Source organism: Dromiciops gliroides, chromosome 1 (assembly GCF_019393635.1).
Source record: "Dromiciops gliroides isolate mDroGli1 chromosome 1, mDroGli1.pri, whole genome shotgun sequence".
NCBI classification, from domain to species: domain Eukaryota; kingdom Metazoa; phylum Chordata; class Mammalia; order Microbiotheria; family Microbiotheriidae; genus Dromiciops; species Dromiciops gliroides.
In genome coordinates, this window is record NC_057861.1 from 49,780,955 (window position 1) to 49,800,519 (window position 19,565).

At 46.1% G+C, this 19,565-nt stretch overlaps 2 protein-coding genes across 2 annotated transcripts in view; one reads left to right on the forward strand and one right to left on the reverse strand.

Moving 5' to 3' along the window:
• The window catches only part of B3GNT3 (UDP-GlcNAc:betaGal beta-1,3-N-acetylglucosaminyltransferase 3), a 31,907-nt gene extending 23,369 nt beyond the window's left edge, over positions 1-8,538 (forward strand). Inside the window, exons 2-3 of the mRNA XM_043979619.1 lie at positions 5,786-6,415; positions 7,967-8,538. Coding sequence (XP_043835554.1) covers positions 5,792-6,415; positions 7,967-8,527 — 1,185 coding nt within the window. The 5' untranslated portion in view covers positions 5,786-5,791 and the 3' untranslated portion in view covers positions 8,528-8,538. The remainder of the gene's footprint in view (positions 1-5,785; positions 6,416-7,966) is intronic.
• Positions 8,539-15,315: 6,777 nt separating this feature from the next.
• Positions 15,316-18,107, reverse strand: INSL3 (insulin like 3). The gene is made up of 2 exons (XM_043980545.1): positions 17,939-18,107; positions 15,316-15,557 (listed from the first exon to the last, which is right to left on the reverse strand). The coding sequence occupies exons 1-2, from the start codon at positions 18,105-18,107 to the stop codon at positions 15,316-15,318; spliced, it is 411 nt and encodes a 136-aa protein (XP_043836480.1).
• Positions 18,108-19,565: the final 1,458 nt, after the last annotated feature.

Below are 19,565 nucleotides of genomic sequence, written 5' to 3' on the forward strand. Positions count from 1 at the left end.
GATCATCATACAATGTTGCTGTTACTGTGTACAATGGTCCCCCGGTGGGGGCAGCTAGGTGGCACAGTGGATAAAGCAGGGGCCTTGGATTCAGGAGGACTTGAGTTCAAATCCGGCCTCAGTCACTTGACACATTACTAGCTGTGTGACCTTGGGCAAGTCACTTAACCCTCATTGCCTCACAAATAAATGACTAAATGAATGAATGAATGAATTAATTAATTAATTAAAATAAAGATGTTCCCCTGGTTCTGCTCACTTCACTCAGTTTCAGTCTACTTAAGTTTTCCAGGTTTTTTTTTAAACCTGCTTGCTCATCATTGCTTATAGCAAAATAATATTCCATTCCATTCATATACCACAACTTGTTCAGCCATTCCCCAATTGATGAGCATCCATTTTGCCACCACAAAAAGAAATGTTATAAATATTTTTGTACATGTGGGTCCTTTTCCCTTTTTTTATGATCTCTTTGGGATACAGACCTAGTAGTGGTATTGCTGGGTCAAAGGGTATATACAGTTTTATAGCCCTTTGGGAATAGTTCCAAATTGCTCTCCATAATGGTTGGATCAGTTCACAACTCCACCAGCAATGCATAAGTGTTCCAATTTTCCCACATCTTCTCCAACATTCATCATTTTCCTTTTTTGTCATATTAGCCAATCTGATAGTTGTGAGGTGGTACCTCAGTGTTGTTTTAATCTGCATTTTTCTAATCAATAATGATTTAGAACATTTTTCCCTTTGATTATAGATATCTTTAATTTCTTCATCCGAAAACTGCCTATTCATATCCTTTGACCATTTATCAATTGGGGAATAAACACATCTCTTAAAAATCAAAGTTGGCTAGTAATCCTCTCCATGTATCTGCATTGGTCTCCCCAGATAATTCCTGTTTTTCCTCTATACTGGAACTTTCCATTCTTGACAGCGCCCTACTTCCCTGGGGCTAACTTCCCCTAGAAGAATTTAATCTTTGGGAATTGCACCTGGAGGACTCCCCTTGTGGTAGTTATTTCCACAAGCCTTGGGAGGTTCTGTCATTTCTTAGGTACCTGTTGTCAGGGGGCTGACAGATTGTTTTCTTGTGCTGTCAGTCATCAGGGTGTCACCAGCCTGCATGACTGTTTTATTCTTCCTCTGACTTCTACTGGATAATCTCTCATGTAACAATACTTGTCAGTCTATTTTATTCCTTGGAGTACAAGTGGATCCTTCTTACCGACAGTATAATTTCTCCCTCTCTCGCCAGTTCCTTGAGATCATTTTTCTACTCAAACTCTTCCTCCCTTTTCCCTTTCCCCTTTTCTCCTGTCCAGGATGAAAACCTCTTTTCTCTCTGGGGTTTGGGTTCTTTTAAGCAATATTTCATTGTCCCTTATAACCTGTAATGAACTGAGGCATTCTTTGATCAGCTTCCCCTTCTCTCCTGGGAACAAAATTAACCTGTACTTTGAATATAGATAACCTGGCTTCCTTTAAGTCACATCTAAAATTTCAATGGCAAGAACTCTTTCACAACCCCCCCTCCCCCACCCTTAGTACTAGTGCCCTCCAGCTACTGATTATCTCCAATTTATCTGGTCTCTATCTTGTTTGCATATTATCTCCTCCATTAGACTGGAAGCTACTTGTGGGCAGGGACTGTTTTTTTGTCTTTCTTTGTAACCCCCGAATTTAGCACTGTGCCCTGCCTAAGTAGGAGTTTCATAAATGTTTATTGGCTTGTTGACTTGACTTGGTCTTTAACTTTGTTGTGGAAAACATCAAAGAAAAAGAAAAGCTTCCTGTGTACTTCAGCATTGGATAGAGCCGGGCCTGAAGTCAGGAAGACTTGAATTCAAATCCATCCTAAGACACTTATAGCTTTGTAACCTGGGGCAAGTCACTTAACCCTATTTGCTTCAGTTTCCTCATCTGTAAAAAATATCAGCTGGAGAAAGAAATGGCAACGTACTTTAGTATCTTTGCCAAGAAAACCCCACATGGAGTCATGATGTGTAGACAGAACTGAACAATAACTGAATAATAACAACAACAACAAAAGGGGACTTCAGCACTTTCTTCAACTCTCAACTCATTCTGAGTTTTGACCTCCCTGGAAAACAAACAAGGCTATGTTTGTTTCTGTGCCTGAGACAATCACCAATGGGACATACTCCCAAAGTCAGCTGCCTCCTCCCTAAAAGGCAAGTGGACAGTAGCAAGAGTGCTGGGTTTAGAGCCAGAGGACCTGGTTTCAAATCCTGCCTCTTCCTGGAGCATGCGGTGGACCACAGGCTATCAGAGCTAGCAAAGAACAGATAACGTCAGAGCTGGTAGGCACCTCAAAGTTCATTTAGTCATGATACCCAGGATCCACGGTATGCACCAGGTTGAGTTTGGATTTAGTGAGCTCTGAGGTCCTTACTAGCTCTGACATTCTCTTCTATACTAGATAGACAGCAAAACAAGATAGAAAGAGTTGTTCAACTTGGAGTCAAGACCCAGATCCTGCCTCTGGACACTTACTAGCTATTCAAGTCATCTTGGACAGCTAGGTGGTACAGTGGATAGAGAACCAAGCCTGAAGTCAGGAAGATTAGAGTTCAAATCTGGCCTCAGACACTTCCTAGCTGTGTGACCCTGGGGAAGTCCTTTAACCCTATTTGCCTCAGTTTCCTCATCTGTAAAATAAGGTAGAGAAGGAAATGACAAACCACTCCAGTATCTTTGCCAAGAAACCCCCAAATTGGGTCACGAAGAGTCAGACATTACTGAAAATAAACAAACAAGTCAGCATACTTCTCTGAGCTTCAGGCAAATCTTTAAGACCTTAGATTATAGAAAAGTTTTGCTCCTCATGGGTGGAGATAGTTCTCACATACTTGAAATGACTACAGGAACCATATAATCAAGTGAAAATCATTAATTATGGCCTGGATGGGCGGAGTAGAGAAGCAGGGCAGATAGACTAAGGAAAAGATCTGCTCTGTGTCCCCAAGAAGGTTGAGCTCCAGTTGGGGAGAAACATGAAGCCAGTGAACAAGTGCAAGAATATATAAGGTGTGGGACAGCTAGGTGGCGCAGTGGATAGAGCACCTGCCCTGGAGTCAGGAGGACCTGAGTTCAAATCCGGCCTCAGACACTTGACATTTACTAGTTATGTGACCCTGGGCAAGTCACTTAACCCCAATTGTCTCACCCCCCCCCCAAAAAAAAGAATATATAAGGTGAGAATAATGGTTTGCAAAAGACTGAAATTGCACAGGGGTGAGGCAGAGGAGTGTCCCTAATCCAATCAGGACTCAGGGTGGCCAGAGCTATAACTATCATAGGAGGAATGGACCTTTGCTGCAGGGGGCTAGCATCTAATGGGGGGAGGAGCACGGCTTGCTTCCTCCCCAGAGGACATTTTTCTACTATGGCAACCCTATGGCAACCTCTCCTGAACCTCCCCTCATGGTCCTTCAGAGGCATGGGATACAACTGCCCCAGAGGATTCTGAGGGAACTGGCTTCTCCTTTTAGAGTGAGTACTTGTGTTCTGAAATCCAGGCACACAAGTATGAGATAGGGATTACTTAAGGAAACCAGAACTTCATGTGATAAAGAACGTGTGGGGTATTGACCACAATGTTACATGGGCTGACAAGTGAACCTTACCCCTGATACCACAAAGCTAATGTAGCTTTAGGCTGAATTACAGAATGACAGAAGAAAGCTGTTCTGCTGGTTTCTACCCTGGGCAGAAATACCTGAAAAACACTGTCTAATTTAGGAGCTGTATTTTCAGAGGAACAATGGCAAAGGTGAATAGGATCAGAGGGCAACCAAGATGGTGACCAGGTCAGGTTTGCAGCAGGAGGATTGGGGGTAGGAATCTTGAGCGTTTACCCTGGGAGAAGAGAGGACTGGGGGGGGGGGGGCAGCAGATCATAGGAGTGTGGTTCTACCACACCAACACCTTTACTTTAATGGATAAGGAAACTGAGACCCACAGAGGTAGAGACTTGCCTGTGGTTGGTCACAACTGAGCTAGGAATTCAATCTCAGATCATCTGACTCCATATGTTTTCAAATATCTAAAGGGAACCAGAAGAACATTTAAAGACTAACAACCATATTATAAGTAATACAAATGTTATTAGTAATAATTATTACTATGTATAAAATTATAAGAAATATAATCAACTTTGAAAGACTTAGGAACGCTAATTAAACACAATGACCCACCATGATTCCAAAGGACTGATACTGAAGCATGCTGCTCACCTCCACTTAGAAAGCTAACATGGCCTCAGAGCAGACCCAAGCCCTTTTTTCTTTCCTTCCTTACTTCTTTCCCTCCTCTCTCCCTTCTTTCCTTCCTTCTTTCATTCTTCCTTCTTCTTTCTTCCTCTCTTCCTTTCTTTCTGTCTCCTTTCTTTTTCTTTCTTTTCTTTCTTTCTTTCCTTCTTTCTTTCTTTCTTTTGAAATGGCTAATGTGGGGATTTGTTTTACATGACTACATGGTTGTAATGGTCTTTGTTTTTCTTGCTTTCTCAATGAGTATGGAAGGTGTGTGTATGTGATGGGGGGGAGAATTTGGATTGGAAAAAAATTAAAATGAATTTTTTAAAAACCCACATGTAATACAATGGTGATGGAATATTATTGTGCTATAAGAAATGACAAGCAGGATGATTTCAGAAAAGCCTGGAAAGACTTGTATGAACTGATGTATAGTGAAGTGAGCAGAACCAAGAAAACATTGTGCACAGAGAAAGCAATATTGTTTGATGAAGGACTGTGAATGACCTAACTATTCTCAACAATACAAAGATCCAAGACAATCCCAAAGGACTATTGATGAAACATACTATCCACCTCCAAAGAAAAAATTTTGATTGAACACAGACTGAAGCATGCTATTTTTTCACTTTCTTTCATTTATTTTCTTTTATTCAAGTTTTCTTATACAAAATGGCTAATATGGTAATGTTTTACATGATTACACATGTATAACCCATATTTGATTGCTTACCACCTCAGGGAGGGGAAAAGGGGAGGGAGAGAAGGAGGGATAAAAATTGGAACTCAAAACTATAAATAAAAATGTTTATTACTTTTTTTTTTTTTTGGTGAGGCAATTGAGGGTTAAGTGTCTTACCCAGGGTCACACAGCTAGTAAGTGTTAAGTGTCCGAGGCTGGATTTGAACTCAGGTCCTCCTGAATCCAGGGCCAGTGCTCTATCCACTGAGCCACCTAGCTGCCCCCAATGTTTATTACTTTAAAAAAAACCCACACACCTATCTAAAAGACAGAAGTAGCTGACGCATGCTCTTTGACCCAAGAAAACAGAACCAGAGGCACCCCCCCCAAAAAAAAAAAAGTTATAGGGAAGCTAACTTCAAGTTATGCCTTCATTTTAAAAAATAAATTGTTATTGGTACTTTTTTATATTACTTAAATTTTCCCGTAATTTCAAGTTAGTAAAACTTGAGAGGACCCTTAGACCGTAGGATATGAGAGCTGAGAAGGACCTCAGGTCACAGAATACCAGGTTCAGAAGCGCCTTTAGAACCTCAGAGCTGGGAGGGCCCTTAGAACGCTTTCAGAATTAAAGGACCTTTAGAACACAGGACACGGATTTGAAATTAACAGATCATTTATCCAGCCTCCTCATTTTACAGACGCAGAAACCAAGGCCCAGAGAGAAGTGACTTGCCCAAGGCCACACATAAGTTCAGGGCACACATTCCTCCCCAAAGCCTAAGGTTTTCTCTTACTGGGCCTGCCCTCCTCTCTTTTATCCCAGGCAATAATGCGACGGCCGAAGAAAGCATGCACCCAGGTATTGATCCTCCTGGCCTTGGCTGCTGGGGCCCTTTTTTTCCTCTTCCATTACCGGGCCTCAGAACTCCCCTATATGACTCATTGGCAGGAAGAGAGGACCTCTGAGCCCCAGCACCAAATGGTTCCAGAGTTCCAGCAGCAGCAAAGGGTCCAGGAGTCCAAGCCCCAAGCCCTGCCTGAACGTCCTCTGGTACCCTGCTTTGCCAATGCCTCTGCACTCAACACATCTGGCTTCTCAGCCCAGCCCAAGCATATTCAGAACTTCCTCCTTTACAAACATTGCCGGGATTTTCCGATCCTTCAGAAGACCCCCCCAAATAAGTGTACAGGGTCCTCTGGGGCTGTCTTCCTCCTCCTGGCCATCAAGTCATCACCTAAGAACTATGAGAGGCGGGATCTCATTCGTCGGACATGGGGGCAGGAGCGACAGGTCAAGGGAGCCACCATCTGCCGGCTCTTCTTGGTAGGCACTGAACCAGATGAGCAGGAGGCTCAAAAAGTGGACAAGCTCCTGGCCATGGAGGCCCAGGCCCATGGTGACATTCTCCAGTGGGATTTCCATGACACTTTCTTCAATCTGACCCTGAAGCAGGTGAGTGGCAAACCCGGGATGGAAGGGAGAGGGAGAGGAGATGGCAGGTTCCTTGCTCCTTTCCAATCTCAAACTCCACCACCTGGACCCACTGTCCTTTTAGAAAGTCAAAAGCAGCCCTGAAACCTGGACATTCCCACAGCCTGAAGCCTCTTTCTCCAACTCCTCCCCAACATCCCCAGTGAGCATTGGCCTTCTCTACTGATAACAGCAATCTCTTCCTCTTGGCAGTGTGGTGAAGGAGGGCAAGAACCATGGGGTGCTATCCTGAATCCACTTGTCTCCAATTTACTGTGTGACCTTGGGCAAGTCAAGGGCCCTCTGGTGTCTGGTGTCCCCTCTGAAATGAGAGCACTGGACTAGGGTTTTGCTTCTCACATTGGGTGTCATTGAGCCCTACTGTTTGAAATAGTAATGCCAGAGAGACTTTTCTAAAATTTCAGCTAGCAAGTTCACAGAACCACAAGATAGTAACACGTCAGGGCTAACAGGGACCCTTGAGCCCAGGGTGTCAGAACTGGAGGGACCTAAGGATATAAGATGCCAGAGTTGGGGGGGAGGAGATGCAAAACACTGTTTGGGAGGGACCTTGGCACATCAGAGTTAAGTGCCACCTTCTTTAAGAGGTCCTCCCCTTTCCCCCATCACTTTGGATTTATTTTGCATTTATCCCATGTTTACTTTTCTGTGAATATCCTCATCCCCCTCCCCAGTGGAATGTAAGGTCCTTGAGGGCAGGGACTCTCACTTTTGTCCCCATTGCCAAGCACAGTGCCTGGTGTCCTCCCACCTCTGACATCCCATGTTCAATTAGAGACCATTTGATAATAACTCATAATTCTATCACACTTTAAAACTTGGATGAGAATTTTTATCCCTATTTTAATAGACTAGAACACTGAAGCCCTGCCAACTTAAGTGATTTAACCTAGCTAGTAAAAGCTAGTCTTTCTAGTAAGACTAGAAAGGAAGTACCCTTCCTAGTAAGGTAGTCTCCCAGCTAGCCAGCATCTGTGGAGGGATTGGAGCCCAGGTCTTCTGTCTTCAAATCTAATGTCTATTATACCATGATATAGATTTTTTAAAAAAATGAAACACACAGGGAAGATGTCTCAAAAATACTTACTACATAGGCCAGTTTTCAGTATTAAGTTCAGTTTAATTTCGATTTTTCTCCAGCATTCATCCCCCACCTAATTAGAGGGATCATGGTTGAAGCCTTTTTCTCTCTAGGTTAGCATGGATGGTCTCATCTGGATGTTTCAAGCGCCAAGATGTTCTAATACCGAATGAGTTTGGGAAATGCTAGGTAGATATTGTCAAAGGTCCCTCCTGGCTTTGAAACCCTCAGATTCCTAGATAGGATTCTGTTCGTCCTGTCCAGGCCTCAGCAAAATGGGGAGGGAGTCCCTCCCCAGCCTCCCTAAGAGGGCTGGTATTAAGAACTGGCGAGGTTAGAAATGGGAAGATGTCTCAGAGACTGTAAACAGGTGAGTACCATGCCCACAGGAGGGCTCAGCATTCTACCTCTTTCTCTGCTTCCCATGCCAGGTGCTGTTTCTGGAGTGGCAGGCTGTCCATTGCCCTGATGCCTCCTTCATCTTCAATGGTGATGATGACGTCTTTGCCCACACGAACAACATGGTGGTATATCTGCAGGGTAAAGAAGCAGACAAGCACCTGTTTGTAGGCCACGTCATCAGCAACGTAGGGCCAATCCGTGTACCATGGAGCAAGTACTTTGTATCGGAGCTGGTGATGAAGGAAAATAGGTACCCCCCCTATTGTGGAGGTGGTGGCATCCTGATGTCCCGATTCACGACTCGTGCCATCCGGCGTGCCTCCCACGTGATACCTCTGTTCCCGATTGATGATGTCTATCTGGGAATGTGCCTGGAACGGGAAGGGCTGGCACCAGCCAAGCATATAGGTATTAGGCTGGTTGGTGTGAAATCACCGTCATCCCGCATAGGATCCTTCAACCCCTGCTTCTACCAGGACCTGCTCCTGGTCCATCGTTTCTTGCCCTATGAGATGCTACTGATGTGGGATGCCCTCCAGAAGCCAAGTCTGGAATGTAGCAAGTCAGTATTACAGACCTCGAGGAACTGAGGGTTGGTCCAGGGAACCGGAGGGTCAGACTGGGTGAGAGGACCCTGAAGAGATGGACACTACACAGGACAAAGCCAGCTGTGTGACCTTAGCCAAATCACTTCCCCTAATCTGAACTTCAGCTTCTTCCTTTGTAAAATGGGGGGAGCACCAAACACTACCTACCTCACAGGGTTGTTGTGAGGAACACACTTTGGAAGCCATAGAAATGTGAATTTTCATTGGGGGGAGAGGAAACATTGAGTCTCTGTGGCACCCCCAGCTGGAAGGACATTGGGTGAGTCCCTTCCCTATCCCCCACCTCGATTTCCTCAATCTGCCTTTAGTTCTCTAGGCTGCTGTGAGGATGAGATGAGATGAGGGCTGGGACCAGGGCACAGGGCCACGGTTTGACAGGGTGCAATAGAGGCTAAGATTATCAACTTGAAGGAGGGAAGTGAGTTTTCTATGTTCTCTGCCCCATGAAAGGAAGGAAGAAGGGAAACAGGCATCTATCCACTATGTGTCAGGCATTGTACTAAACCAGTGAAAAATGTCATCTCACGATAACCCTGGGAAATGAATGCCACTGTTACCCCCATTTTATAGCTGAGGAAACTGAGGCAGGCAGCAGTTGAGTGACTTTCCCAGGGTCACCCAGCTAGGAAGTATCTGAGACCAGTCTTCCAAACTACAGCTCAGGGATCTGGATTGGAGATGAATATGAAGGCAGCCCTCTCCGCTCTTCCGTAAACTAAATCCCTAGGAAATCTTGACTCCATCTGTGAAGTGCTGCTCTTCTTCTCCCCCTCCCCCACCCGTGACCCCCCCCCCCCTTGAAGTCAGCCAACCAACATTTATTAAGCACTTTCTAAGTGCTAACCATGGTGCTGAATGTTGGGAATACAAAGAAAGAAGAAAAAAATGCCCTTGCCTTCAAGGACCTCACAGTCGAATACGGTATGACATAAATCACTAGGTACACTAGTATGGCGGGGGGGGGGGGGGGGGGGGGGCCGAGATGGAGTGAGAAAGGCCTCTTCCCGAAGGTAGGTTTCAAGCTCAGTGTTAAAAGAAGCCCGGGGAGGGGGGGGGCGGGGGGCGGGGAAGAGCAGCTAGGTAGAGCAGTGAATAAAGCACCGGCTCTGGAATCAGGAGGACCTGATTTCAAATCCAGCCTCAAACACTTGACACTAGCTGTGTGACCGTGGGCAAGTCACTTAACCCTCACTGCCCCACAAAAAAACAAAAAGAAGAAGAAGCCACCAGTGGGACTAAGAGGCAGAAGTGAGGAGGGAGGGCGTTCAAGTCATGGGTGGACAGCCAGGGCAAAAGCAAATGCTTGGAGCCGGGAGATGGAGGATTGTTTACAAGAAAGGATCAGAGAGTGAGTGGGGAGGGATAAAGTTTAAGAAAACTGGAAGGTTAGGAAAGGGCAGGGTTGGGAGGAGACCTTCTGACAGCCCGGGGTGTTTAAATCAAGATAGATTAGCTGTTGGCCCTAACTGTGGAACAGATTTGGAGTGAGAAGACCTGGTGAGGATAAAAGTGTCTGCTTGATCTGACTTTGGACAGGCTATATTTAACCTGAGATCATGATTAGAATTTTAGAGTGAATGGGAGCTTTTGAAGTTATCTGGTCTGACTTCTTCATTTTATGAGAAGGCTGATGGAGTCATTTGCCCAAGGTCATGGGATCCTACTTCCAAAGGTGGAAAAGACCTCAGAAGCCAACCCCTTCCTAAAAAACGTGGGCCATGGGAGATCCGATGAAGGAAGGACTAAGAATTTCTTAAGTAACTGTGATATGTCAGGCTCCTTTAAAAGATTATCTTGTGTTATCCTTGCAACTCTGGGAGGTTGGTACTAATATTATCCTCATTTTATAGATGGGGAAACTGAGGCACAGAACCGCTTAGTGACTTGCCATGGGGAACATAGCTAGTAGGGATTTGAGGTCAGATTTGAATTCAGGTCTTCCTGACTCCAGGTCCAGATCTCTATCCACTGTATATTACCTAGCTAAAAAATGCCCAGGCTGAATTCATACAGGTAGTAAATTAGCAGGGCCTGGAGCAAACCCTGGTCCCCTCACTCTAATTCCAGTATTCCTTTCACTATCCTTTGATGAGGCATTCCCTCCCTTCTCAAAGCTTGTTTTTTCATCTGCAAAATGAGTGAGTTTGGACTAGATGTACTATTGAGGCTTTAGTAGGTCTAAACCCTATGATCCTCTCTGGTTTTCCCTCTGGTCCATCATATTCCCCATCCCTTCCTCAGGGTATCATGCAGAACTCTAACCTGCCCCAGAGAAGGAAGGAGGAGCCCCTTTCTAACCAAGAGTTCTCGTTTCCAAGGAAGCACATAGTCTCCAATGACAAGCTACTTGCCTGGGGTCAAGGGAGGCCAAGGTCATAGGATCTGTAGCCACACAGTATGGCCTGATATGCAATAGGCAGCACAGGATGGTGGGGAGAGCAATACCTCCAGAGCTGGGGGACCCAGCTTAAGATCCTGCTGCTAAGGCTTAGTACTGGATGACATTAGGCAGATGGATTAACTTCCCTGGGCTTAAAAATTCTCATTTGTGAAATGAAGGAGGTTTTGGGGGCAGCTAGGTGGCACAGTGGGTAGAGCATTGGCCCTGGATTCAGGAGGCACTAAGTTCAAATCTGGCCTCAGACACTTGACACTTACTAGCTGTGTGACCCTGGGCAAGTCACTTAACCCTCATTGCATGCCCCCCCCCAAAGAAATGAGGGAGGTTTGATTAAATGACCCTGTGTTCCCTCCCAGATCTAGATCCGCTAGACACTATAAAGCTAGAGTGTCGACTTCCCCCTTCTCGCAGGATACATCTGAGATTAGAGATAGAGATAAGGAAAGATAGAGATAGATATGACCTTTGATGCCCATCTAGTCTGGAACAAGACATTTATTAAGCTCCTGTCATGCCCTGTGCTAAGCATGGGGGATACAAAGAGTCAAAAGCTGGCCCCTAGACTTGTCAAGGAGTTTACAATCTAATCTTTTACAACCTTCCCATTTTAGAGATGGGAAAATAGGTCCATACTGAGGGAGCGGTTGCCCTGGGTGGTGCAATGGATAGAGCATCAGTCCTGGAGTCAGGAGGACCTCAGTTCAAATCTGGCATCAAACACTTACTAGCTGTGTGACCCTGGGCAAGTCACTTCACCCTATTTGCTTCAGTTTCCTCATCTGTCAAATGAGCCGGAGAAGGAAATGGCAAACCACTCCAGTATCTTTGCCAAGAAAACCCCAAACAGGGTTACAGAGAATGGGACATGACTGAAAATGACTCAACAACAGTAAAATCTCAAGACTTAAATTCAGGTCCAGGGCACTGTCCACTGAATCCTGCTAACTTCTTGGGACCTGGGTACTGGGAGGGGGGGGAACAATGTCAGGGCCTTGACTACTCCATGCCTTCCCCAATAAAATGATTGGCCAAAGCCCTGCACCTGTGTCTCTCCCCATCTGTGATCTGTGAATGTGACCCAGGCCCCGTTTCCATGGAGGCTCCAAGGGAAGTTGTTGAAGATGCACTGAGACAGTAGTTGGACTCCCACTGTACCCCTGGAGAGTCTTCCAAGGAGGGAAAGGGACATGAGATGGCTGGGCCAGGGAACAATCATCTTAAAACCACAGCACTTAGAGCTGAAAGTGATCGTAAAGACAACTAAGGGGCACCACAATTCATAGAGCAACAGGCCTGGAGTCAGGAAGACTCATCTTCCTGAGTTCAAATCTGGCCTCAGACACTTACTAGCTGTGTGACCCTGGGCAAGTCACTTCACCCTATTGCCTCAGTTTTCCTCATCTGTCAAATGAGCCAGAGAAGGAAATGGCGAACCCCTCTGGTGTCTTTGCAAAGAAAACCCCAAATGGGGTCATGAAGAGTTAGACATGACTGAAATGATTGAACAATAATCCAACCCCACATTCTACCATTGAAAAATGAACCTCAGGGGCAGCTGGGTGGCGCAGTGGATAGAGCACAGGGCCTGGAGTCAGGAGGACCTGAGTTCAAATCCAGCCTCAGACACTTAACACTCACTAGCTGTGTGATCCTGGGCAAGTCACTTAACCCCAATTGCCTTACCAAAAAAAAAAAGAAAAGAAAATGAACCTCAGAAAAGAGCTGATCAAGATCTCACAGGTGGTAAATAGCTGAACATAGCTGAAATTTGAACTCGGGTCTTGGGACTCTGTGTCCTGTGCTTAATATATAATCCCAAACTTCTGGATGGGGGAAGTCAAGGGAGGTATCAGAGAAGAGGTGGGCCTTGTGGAATGGCCAGGATTTCAACAGCAGCAATGGATGGGTGGGTGGGGTTCCCTAACCCTAATTCTGAATTGAGAACATGACAGAAAGCTAAGGCAGCAGGAATCCCAGGAATCCCTCCATTTCTTGGAGGGAGAGAGGTCAAAAGGTAGGGTGTAGGGAGCTTTCTGGTCACCCCCAGCTGGTCTTGGATGCATGTTCTGGGCTCCCTTGGGACCGTCTCTGTTTCTTCCATCCCCCACATTTCTTTCTCAGTCATTTCCAGGGCCCTTTTGATGCCACCTCTCTCCCCTCCTCACTCTCCCTGCCACCTTCCCGCTGTTCAGTACAGACCTTCACTAACTTATACCTGAAGCACTGCAGAGCTTCTTTTTTTCAGAACTGCTATTTCCATAAGGCAGATCTGAATTTAGAAAGCACAGTTCTTTTTTTTTGGGGGGGGGCAAGGCAATGAGGGTTAAGTGACTTGCCCAGGGTCACACAGCTAATAATGCATAGCTTCTTCTATACCCCACCTCCCCATCACCTTTCATACAACACACAAAAGATCTTTCTTTGTGCATACATCCACCTAGTCTTGTTGAAATGCCGAACATTCAAGCTTCCCCAAGTCTGGTGCTCCCTGCCACTCTAGCCATATCTCAGATTGTTATTGTTGTTCAGGTATTTCATTTGTGTCTGACTCTCTGTGACCCCAACTGGGGTTTTCTTGGCAGAGATACTGGAATAGTTTGCTATTTCCTTCTCTGGCTCATCTGACAGATGAGGAAACTGAGGCAAATAGAATTAAGTAGCTTATCCAGGGGAACCCAACTAGTAAGTGTCTGAGGTCAGATTTGAACTCAGGTCTCTCTGACTCCAGGCCCTGTGCTCTAACCACTGCACACCCAGCTGCTCCATATCTCAGATTACACTAGACTCCAACCAAACTGCAGCACTCTTCCTTCTATGATGAGTCTGCTTATGCCACTTCCACATATCCTATGTGGCTTTGGGAAAGGCCATTTTGTGACTCTAGACCTGAGGTCCCTTATGTGTAAAATGAAAAGATTGGACCCTTCCTGCTCCACACCTATTAGTGGCTACAAGGCCAAGGTTCTGAGAGAGAATTGAGTCTTTATCTTCACCTCTCTTCCCCACCCCAAAGCTAAAGGGGAAGGAACAGGACTTAAGACAGAGGTGAAACTGAATGGAGCCAGATATCTGTTACTTTGTTTTGATAGCTATAGAAACTTACCAGGTACGGTTTCAGCTATCTCTGCCTTCTCAGCTTGTCCTTGCTCAAAAGAAGATGGGGAGGGGGCTCAGAGTCTGCCTTTTCTGCCCCCTCTAGGTTTCTGGGTTTCCCTTCCCACCTTTCTGTGCCTGGTGTCTACCCCTTCCTCATTCTAGGATGAATTGGGAGTTGATCCTGGAGGGGGAGAGAGTGTGGCAATGTGGAAAAGGCAGGCAGACAAGAAGGAAACCAACATTTATTCAACACTTACCTTATGCCAGGCACTGTGCTAAGCACTTTACAAATATCTCATTTGACCCTCACAGCAATCTTGGGAGGTGGGTGCTATTCTTATCCCCATTTCACAGTTGAGGAAACTGAGGTGGACAGAGACATTAAAATGTGGCTTGCTCAGGGTCACATAACTAGTAATGGTATGGATCTGAACTCCGGTCTTCCTGATTAGCCCTATAGCTCCGTCCACTGTGCCACCTCAGAGCTGGCAGGCAATGGGTTTCTGGGCCACGGAGGCCTTAGCTGTGTACAGAGGCCTGGAAGTCCACAAAGGCAACCTAATATAGGAAAAAGAACCCAGCAGGCTTGGCTTGGAATACCACTTTAGAGACTCGTGGTATTGAACTCTCCCTTTTTCCTGAGATACACTTTCCTTATCAGAAGGACCTTAGACTAAAAGGGCTCTACCACAATCCAGGGTGTTTGCTATTTCTTTTCCATTGCCTTATCTACAAAATGGAGGCAATAACTTTCCCATAGTCTCCAGTCCAGGGTGATTAGCAGCAATCATTTAAAAGGTTCTTTTTCTCCCGGGACTCTGTCAGGAAACAACCAACTATTGCTTCCCACTGGGAATGACTTCAGCCAAGGTCTCCAGCCCATCCCCCAACACGCCACAAACAGAGACCTTTGTCAGTTGTTGCTTTTTTTCTTTCTTTTTTTCCTGCAGACAACCACAGAGGACAAAGTGAGAACATTTGAAGTCACGATATCGGAGCTCAGGGTTAACAGAGGTAACAGCCTTGCCTGGTTTTCTTTTTTTCCCCCAGACCCTTTCTAGTCCAGCCCCCTCTGATTGCTCCAGGGAGACCTGGGGTCCCCTGGAGACCACAGACATGAGCTCAAACGTTACTCCCAGGGGTAACAGAGGTTAGGGCTGAGGCACTACACAGACCAGGGTACACCCCAGGCTCTTCGTTCTCTTGATCTTCTTGGCAGTACTTGGAGAAGTTAGCGGACCTCTCTGGGCCTCAGTTTCCCTTTCTGGGGAAACTAATGGGGACAGAAAGCCAGCAGGTCTTGCTTGGTGCAGCCATTGCTACAACAATGTTTGGCAGGACTGAGGGTTCTTCGCCAGCGTTGGGCCCTCTGGGTGCCAAAGAGAGGCTCTGGCCCCTCCACACCTGCAACCAGGCCAGGCCTCAGCATTAGTCCCACGTCCATGTTCTCGTCCACATTGACATCTGGTGCCAGTCCCCAGAAGGGTCTGTTCTGCAGCCACTGAAGTATTTCTCCTGAGGGAAGGGTAGGGAGAGGGCACCGGACAAGACCAGTCCCAGGCAAGTCAGCAAAATGTGTTGGCTGCTACCTCCCCGTCCCCACTTCGGTGCCACCCCTAACTGAGGCTCATTCATAAGGGACACAGAAGCACATAAACACCTCAGATACCTACTGGCTGTGTGACTATAGGCAAATTGCTTAACCTCTCTGAAATGCAGTATGAGACAGAGTACAGTGGGATACAGTAGAGAAGAACATTGCTTCTGGAATCAGATCCTGCCCTTGACATACATGAGTGAGTTTGGGCAAGCCAATCATCTTTTGGGGCCTAAGTTTCCCTCTGTAAAATGAAGAGGTTGGGCTGGATCATCTCTAAGGTCCCTTTATACTCGATATTATCAATTATTATCAATAATATTCTGGGTTGTTGTCAATATTAATGATGTTTTGGTAATATAATTATATTAGTAATTATTATTCGATTGTATTGCTATTAATAATTATAATCTACAATAATAGTCAGCATTTACTTAATCCTTTAAGCTTTGTGAAGTGTGCTACAAATATGATCTCATTTGATCATCACAGCAACCCTAGGAGGTAAGCGCTATTGTCATTCCCATTTTGTAGAGGAAGAAACTCAGGCAGACAGAGGCTTAAGTGACTTGCCCTGGGTCACATAGCTATTAAATGTCTGAGGTCAGATTTGAACTCTGCTCTTCCTGACTCTTCCCCTTGCTGTTATCTAGCGTCCTTATTCTGTTCAATGGGGCTAGTAAAACTTTCACTGCCTCCTTACAGAGCTATTGTGAGCTTCTTCAAATGAGAAAAAAAACTGCATTTCAAAGTCCCAAATCAGTCTTTGTTGTTATTGTTATTATTGTTGTTGTTGTTATTATTATTATTATTATTATTATTATTATTATTATTATTATTATTTTGGTGAGGCAATTAGGGTTAAGTGACTTGCCCAGGGTCACACAGCTAGTAAGTGTCAAGCGTCTGAGGTCGGATTTGAACTCAGGTCCTCCTGAATCCAGGGCTGGTGCCTTATCCACAGCGCCACCTAGCTGCCCCTGGTCTTTGTTATTATTATTAACCTCTCCCTCCCTCCTCTTCCTATGAGTCTCCAGGATCTTCCCATTCAGCATCCCTGTTAAATAGCCCTGGGATGGAGGTGAGGCTTCCTCTTCTCCCTCCACTCCTCCAAGCACTACCCTTCTCCATTTGGGGAAGGGGGAGGAGCTTACCAGGGGGCAATTGTAACAGACAGTATTGGCATTGTGAAGGCATAACACTGGGGCTCAGGGATAGCAGAGGGACCCTCCTTGCTCAGTTTCCCAGAAAGAGCACTGGATTTGGAGTTCAAAGATCTGGGTTCAAATGTCGGATCTACCATAAGCTGTGTAAACTTGAGCAAATAGATTCACTTGGGGGAGGGGGGGGAATGCACAGTTTCCTCATTTTTTTTGTGTGTGGGACAATGGGGGTTAAGTAACTTGCCCAGGGTCACACAGCTAGTAAGTGTCAAGTGTCTGAGGCCGGATTTGAACTCAGGTACTCCTGACTCCAGGGCCGGTGCTTTATCCACTGCGCCACCTAGCTGCCTCCCGAATCAGGCATTCTTAACTTGGGGTTCACAGACCTGGCTAGATTCCAGGAGAATTAGTATACTTCTATGAGGGAAAAATTGCATCATTATTTTCACTAACCTATAACTGAAATCTGGCATTCCCTTCAATGAACATTTAGGCATGATTCTGAGAGGGGTTGCCTGGGCTTTGTTTGACAGTCTGTCAGAGGGACCTGGGACACAAAAGAGAGTAAGAGGGCAGCTAGGTGGCGCAGTAGATAAAGCACCAGCCTGGGATTCAGGAGTACTTGAGTTCAAATCCGACCTCAGACACTTGACACTTATTAGCTGTGTGACCCTGGGCAAGTCACTTAACCCTCACTGCCCTGCAAAAAAACAAAAACAAAAACAAAAACAAAAAACCCCAAAAAACAAACTAACAAACAACAACAACAAAAACCAAAAAGGGGTAAGAAGCCCTGGACTAGATGGTCCCAGTCAAGTCTAAATCTATGGTACTATGAGAAGCAGAGTTGGAAAGTGAGCCCAGATCATGGTAGTCCAAATCAGCCCCTCTTTCCATTATCCCACAGTACTTACCTCCCATCCTAGGCTCAGGGGACATAGTAATGAATTGTAGATTGACAGAGGGAGAAACAGAAATAGATGAAAACAGGTATGTATAGACTGGAGACATACTCATCAATCAACTTAAAGAAAAACATATGCAGATACATGAGCTAAGAGAAATGGGGCCCTGTGGGAGAAGAGACAGTAACAGGAGGCTCAGTTTCCCACCCTTCCCCTGTCCTGAGGACTTACGGTCACCACTGGTGCCCTGCCTTCCATCAGGGAGGGTCCAGCGGGGGCTGCCACAGGCCCGGACAAGGGCCCTGATGAAGTTGTGGGCACAAAGTTTCTGGGGTTCCTCCCTGGCACATCCCCAGGCCGGCAGGAGCAGGAGCAGGAACAGGGGCAGAAGAAGAGACATGGCCTGGGCACAGGATGGAAAGAGGGTGATGGTGGATCCCTCCTCAAATGAGATGGCTGGAGGGTAGCTCCCTGCTCTTATAGTCCTCCCCCAGGCTTCCCCCTCCTCATCCCCTGCAGCTGCAGAGTCCCTGGGGGGCATTTCTGGGAGATCTGATTGGACTCAATGCCTGGGAAGCAGGAACAGGGAGCACCTTAGGGGCCAAGGAGAAGGCCAATGTGGTTGCGGGGCCCGAGAGGCCCAAGTGAAGGGAGATACAGAATAAGGCAGGGAGATTCTGGAAGGGAGATCAGAAGTCCACAGGGAGCCGAAGGCTGGATCAAAGGGAAGGGAAAAGAACACACGATGCCCATGCTTGACAAGAGATGGAAGAGACCTCAGAGGCTGGCCAAGCTGGCCCATATCTAAATGGCCCCAGCAAGGGCTCATCCAGCCTTGGCTCTCCTGCTGCCCATTCTCATTACGCATCGGTTTGGGGCCTGTCATCACCTTGATCATCTTCCTCTGGACACTTTCCAGGGTATCAACATTCTTCCTAAATGGCAGCCAGAGTAACACAGCTGGTCAGCAAGCATTTATTAAGTGCTTACTATATACCAGGCTCTGTGCTAAGTGCGGGGAATACAAAGGAAGGCCAACAAAACAAAAAAAAAACAAAACCCACAATCCAACACAACATGACAAGAACAAAAAGCAATCCCTGCTCTTGAGGACTTCCTAAGAGAGCGAGGGAGATAACGTGTAGAGAACTACATACAAACTCTTGTCTGTAGATATTGATGGGAGAGTAAATTGGGAGTAGATTCAGAAAGAAGGAACTAAGATTAAGAGGGGGCCTCTAGGTAGCACAGGACATAGAACAGTGGCCCTGAAGTCAATAAGACCTGAGTTCAAATTCAGCCTAAGACACTTACTAGCCGTGTGACCCTGTACAAGTAACTTTATCTCAGTTGCCTCAAAAGAAAAGAAGGGAAGAGGGAAAGACTTCCTATAGGACATGGAACTATAGCTGATACTTGAAGGAAGTCAAGGGAGCTAGAAAGAGAGAAGGATGCTCCAGGCAGAGGGGATGGAATAGTGGGTTCAGGAATAACAAGGAGGGCAGTGTCACTGGATTGCAGCATTCAGGGAGGGAAGCAAGGTATAAAAAGACGAGGTGGGGGGGGGGGACAGTAGGAAGTGTCCAGGTAATGAAGATCTTTCTAAACCAGAGAATTTTCTATTTGCCCCTGGAAGTAGTAGGGAGTCATTGGAGTTTATTGAACGGGGGGGTGAGGGTGGTGGTCTGATATGATCAGATCTGCATTTTACGATGACCAATTCAACAACTGAGTAGAGGATAGATTGAGGGCTGAACCTGGAATTAGGAAGACTTGAGTTCAAATTTTACTTCAGACACTTGGTAGCTGAATGACCCTGGGCAAGTCACTTAAACTTCTGTCTGCCTCAGTTTCCTCA